The sequence below is a fragment of the Alexandromys fortis genome, unplaced genomic scaffold (assembly GCF_014885135.2).
Source record: "Alexandromys fortis isolate MF-2015 unplaced genomic scaffold, M_Fortis_MF-2015_v1.1 scaffold_151, whole genome shotgun sequence".
In the NCBI taxonomy this organism is placed as follows: Eukaryota; Metazoa; Chordata; class Mammalia; order Rodentia; family Cricetidae; genus Alexandromys; species Alexandromys fortis.
In genome coordinates this window covers 3,468,808-3,473,829 of record NW_026068043.1, presented here as the reverse complement: position 1 = coordinate 3,473,829, position 5,022 = coordinate 3,468,808, and the positions used below count along the sequence as shown (strand labels likewise).

Here is a 5,022-nt window from a genome sequence, read left to right as displayed (position 1 = left end):
GTGAGAGAGAGAGAGAGAGAGAGAGAGAGAGAGAGAGAGAGAGAAAGAGAGAGAGAGCGAGCTTTTCAGGAGTCAATTCTCTCCTTCCAAGTGGGTCCCAGTGATGAAACTCAAATTGTAGGGCGTGACGGCAAATGCTTTATCCTTGCTGAGCCCCCTCACTGGTCAAGACCTGGAATTTCTAATCCTTCTGCCTCCGCCTCCCCAATCCTATCCGATTTCTTCAGTGCTGGGGGTGGACCTCAGGGCTTCATGCCTGCTAGGTGAAGATTCTTCCGACTGAGCTACAACCGGTTCCCTGGGGATATTTCTTTTATTCAGAACATACAAAGTGAACACATAAACAGATGCGCCATGGCCAAAGGATGCTGGACCAGTTGCTGGTCAGTACCTGTTTTGGGAGGGTGAGAGGACCTTACTATTCTGGCCCTGGGGGGATGCAAGGCCAGGGGTGGGGGTGAGTTGGGGGAGTCTTTTCTAGAACTCAGTCTAGAGTTCTAGAGGAGGCTTCTTTCCTAACTGTGAGTGGCACCTCGCACAAAGAAACTCTGGAAACTTGGTTCACATTTTTTAATAACATGGTACACTTACATTACACACGGAGGCTCCTCCAATGAGACATGCTAAAGATTCCGTTGCTTCCCTTCCTGTTCGAGTAGGATCCGGAAAGGACTTAAGTTTTTTTCTTTTTTTTTTTTTTTTTTTTTTTTTTTTTTTTACATATAAGAGAAACAGCAAAAGGCCTGTACAGAGAAACCCCTTTACAATGCTGAGAGCTACCACTACGGTTTCCAGTGCACAGAATCCTGGGGAGGTTTTTTTTTTTTTTTTCTTAGTTGTTATCTTAAAAAAAAATGAAACAAAACAAACAGAAAAAAAAAGAAAAATAAAGAAAACACTGCACACGTCTGGTGTCCACAAAATCTGAATTCACAACTAAACCTTCAGTGGCCTACTAAAATAGATCTCTCTGCTTTTAAAAACAATGGTCTGTAGTTTACAATTTTTTTTCTTTTTTTGGAAAAAAACAAACAAACAGGGTAACAATGTCAGGTAGCACTTTAATATACTAGAGGACCAAATGGGACTAATCTTTATTTCTTACATGTATTTTACAGGCCAGTAGACAAGATATATTGTATTTTCTCGGCTAGTAAAGTCATATTCTCTCCAAATATGTAGACAAGAGGGTTAATGTCTTTATAAAATTGTCATGAAGACATTAAGACTGATGAAAACTCAACATACACACACACGAGTGCACACACTTGCACAAGAGCACACACACAGGCACTCACACGCTGGCACAAGAGCACGCACATGCGCACGCACGCGTGCGTGCACACACAAACACACACACACACTCACGCACACACTTCTGCCACCTTTCGCCCTCGGTAATTCCTGATGGCTCTTACACAATCTACTTGTTCAGCTCTTCCCAGGCTTCCATTTCCTATTGGAATATCAGAGATTCACATTGCGCTCTGTGTACCTTCAATTCGGCAGTTACCGTGGAAACATACCCATCCGCGAAGAAAACCCGGACGGCGTTCTTTCAGGATCTGTGTGAGTGTCCGTAAATAACATTATGAACGAGGAAGTGTGTACATGCTATGAGATAGGACTCAGGGTGGAGGGTGGGAAAGGCGAGGTTCCCACTTAAAAGTTGCCTGCAACATCACGGCCTCAGGGGTGACCAGAAATTCTGGTGACCTGTCTGCGCCTGGCAGACACTGCCCATCTGCCTCTGATTATCAAAGACTAATCCCATCTTCCCTGGGCAAAGCTGCTTCTGGCTTAGTTACACTTCCAGAGGGGCACAAGGGAGCGGGCACACCTTTCCCCATTTCTCCAGGGAAGACCACAAGCAGCAACTTCAGATGCAAAGTTCTAGCCTGGGCTCCGGATTTAAAGAAAAAAAAAGGGGGGGGGGCTGTTCTCTCCATCTGAAAAACAAAAAAACAAACTGGGGGGGGGGAGGAAAACAGTTGTATAACATCTCAGGTAAGCGCTTGTTCAGGGAAAATATGACCTTAAATATGTTGTAAATGGATTTGAAAAGGCTCCTTTGAGATTTATGGGCTTTGGGGGAAAGCCCTCGTGTTCATTGCATAGTTGAAGGGTTTAGCAGATGGGAACAGGGCCTCCTTGGAGGGCCGAGTTCACGGATATTAGACTTGTAAATAGCACATTTGAAGAAGTATTAATGTATTATGTTACTTAATCTTTACCTATTTACATCTGTACAAGTAAAGCTTTCGTCTTTATCTTTTGCATATATGAACCGTCAGCTCATGAAGCAATCTCTTTTTACACTCTATGTACACGCCTCCTCCTCTGGGACAGCTCTGGGTGATTGACAGGTGCCCCTCACCCCCATAGCATCAGATCCTTGTGTGTCATTACCTTCACCGTTTTGGTTCAAATCAAAATTTGATGCAAGGAACAACAAAATTAAAAAAGTAAGGAGATGTAAGGACAAACAGGACTGGCTAAAAGGTCAGAAAAATCCCAACATTAATATACAAAACATTTCAACACCCAAACGGAGTCTCTGTCCATTTTTTTTCCCAAGGGGAAGAGTTGGAGCTCTGCACCTCTCAATTCTGGGGGTGCAGGAGTTGTCTCTTGAGTCTTGGGGGGTGTCCCTGGGGTTTTTTCCCCAACTCTGAGGTCTGCCTCGTCCTCCTGACTTATCGAGCTTCGATGTCCTTCAGTGTGTGGGACGGTGGCCTTTCTCGGATTTCAGCCGACAGAGGCGTAGTCCTCCGGGGGGATCCTGGGCGGCCCCCCAGTGTGGAAATGAGCGGAGGTGGGGCGCTGAGTGCCGCGGTGGGCGGGGTCTTGTTGAGCAGTCCATTCTGGTGGCCCGCAGTAGGGCTGATGCGAGGGTAGTGCATACTGGGCAGGCCTGGCGTGAGCAGGCTCGGGTGTGGGAGGTGTCCATCCAGAGAAGCGGGGTGCACAGGGTGCAACCGTGGGTGCTCATAGTCCTCCCGAAGCACGTGCAGCCGCTCGCGCTCATCTAGGTGTCCGCCCCGTTCATGTTCCCGTCGAGGGTCCACAGCTAGCGGGTGGTGGTGGTGGTGGTGGTGGTGGCTATAATCATGAGGCTCCCTGTCCCTGAAGGAGCGGTCGGCTTCGTACAACCGGGGTGTGGAGAGCCGGTGCAGGGGGTCATTCCTGAGCAGGAAGTCCCTGCCCAGAGGGTCCCTTCGGTGCATGTCCAAGTCACGGTAAGGATCCCTCAAGGGGTCCCTCATGGGGTCCCAGTGGAAAGAGGGGTATGGGAAGCGCTCTCCCCCTGGGATTGGGCTGAGGCCCATAAACGGGGTCATCATGCGTGTCCTGTCCAGACTACCGATACTGTTCATGGCATGGATACCGGTCACTCCCACGGTCATGGGCATGGATGCCAGAGGCCCCGGGTGCACGCTGGCGCTGGCTGAGGAGCTGGGTGGAGGTGCCTCTGAGGTCCTGTGGGCCTGTGTGCCCTCTGTAGGTAGGTCGTGGTCTTCCTTGCGTTCCTCTTTGACCTTGACCTCGGCGCTCTTCTTGGGGTTCTCATAGGCCGGCTCACCCTTGCGTGGCTCGGCCTCCCGGCTGGAGGTGCTGTTAGGCCTCGTGCTATCCACACCTGGTGTCCTCACATAGGGTGATGGCACCCGGGACAGTTGCTTGGGTTCCTCGCCTGCTACACGTCCCTCGTGGCTATGCCCGTCTCTCTCGGGCAGGTGGCCTTCCTTGGCTTTGTGCTCTTCGGTGGTCAGGTCCTTTCGGGATCCCGAGTGGTCTCTCTCCCTCTCTTTTGGTTTATCTTTCTCACGAGCCTCAGTATTCAAATGACCCCTGGTCGTCGGATCGGTAGAGCTGCGGTTATGGCCCAGGGCGCTCACCGGGACGGGAGGTACTGGGGAAGGATGGCTGGGGTGTCTTTTTTCAACGCTTTCCCTGTGAGGGGGAGAGGGGAAAACATGAAATGGGCTTGCCAGGCAGGCAAGGAGCAGTCGATGAGATGGTGGTGAAGACAGCTAGCTCACCCAGGTAGCAGGGCAGTGCCCCATGTCAGGGCAAAGTCAGCCACCTGCTCTAATCTAGATTCTAGAGGCAGCTTCATGGGTGAAGGCCTACAGATGAGGGTGAGTGGGGGTCCCAGGGACCTGCCTTGATCAAGGTCACCAAGGAAGTGCACAGAGAGCCACTGTGGACCAGGGTGGTCACTGGGGAACACTGCAAGACAGTCCACGTGGTTAGCGTCTCGGGAAAGCTTTGGGTTAAGAGTACAGGCCAAGCACAAATTACGACTTCTTCTGACTCTGGATATAAAATTGAGGAGGGCAAGGGTTTAATACAGACAGGGGATTTCCACAGCTGACCCTGGGAACAAAGGCACTTCTTCAGGTTGAAGAATGTGAGTATACACTAAGGGTCGTTGGAAAGGCAGCCCCACCCTCCAGATAGCTGGATTGTCAGAGCACTGGATTGTCAGAGCGCTCCAGTCTCATGCAGAGACAGACTAGGCAGTAGCAGACAAAACCTCACTGACTGAGGACCCTGTAGGAAAGGACCCATGAAGAGACCGTGAAAGGAAATTTTCAGGCTTGGTCAGGATGTCTACGTACTGGGGATAAAAAGACAATAACAGATGTTAAACAGTCCAAACTCAGAAAGTTAAGAAGAGAGAAGAGAGCTGATGGTTCCCAGGGCCCATCTCAAGATGGATGTGGAAAAGGTGAGGGGAGAAGCCGGAAGTTGTGTGGACCAAAGGTGGCAGAGACCACAGTGCAGGGGACCACTGTGGGGGTGCTGGGGAAGATGGGGGAAGGAAGTCCTGCTTCCTGCTAACATACACAGGCTGACAAGATGAGCCCTAAAGGGGAAAAAAGATAAAATATCTGTCAAATTTCCTGACTTCAGTACAAGAGGCCTCTTCTCCATCAAGAAAAACCAAAAGAAGCCTGCTGACTACAGTCTACATCCTACTCAACAGTAAGTGAGCCAGGCGGGGGTGGCACACTC

At 50.1% G+C, this 5,022-nt stretch overlaps 1 protein-coding gene across 9 annotated transcripts in view; it reads right to left on the bottom strand.

Moving 5' to 3' along the window:
• Nucleotides 1-1,041: 1,041 nt before the first annotated feature.
• Nucleotides 1,042-5,022, bottom strand: part of Auts2 (activator of transcription and developmental regulator AUTS2) — a 1,106,765-nt gene continuing 1,102,784 nt past the window's right edge. For all 9 annotated transcript variants that reach the window (XM_050166142.1, XM_050166146.1, XM_050166147.1 and 6 more), the window contains one exon: nt 1,042-3,954. In XM_050166142.1, coding sequence (XP_050022099.1) covers nt 2,697-3,954 — 1,258 coding nt within the window. In that variant the 3' untranslated portion in view covers nt 1,042-2,696. The remainder of the gene's footprint in view (nt 3,955-5,022) is intronic.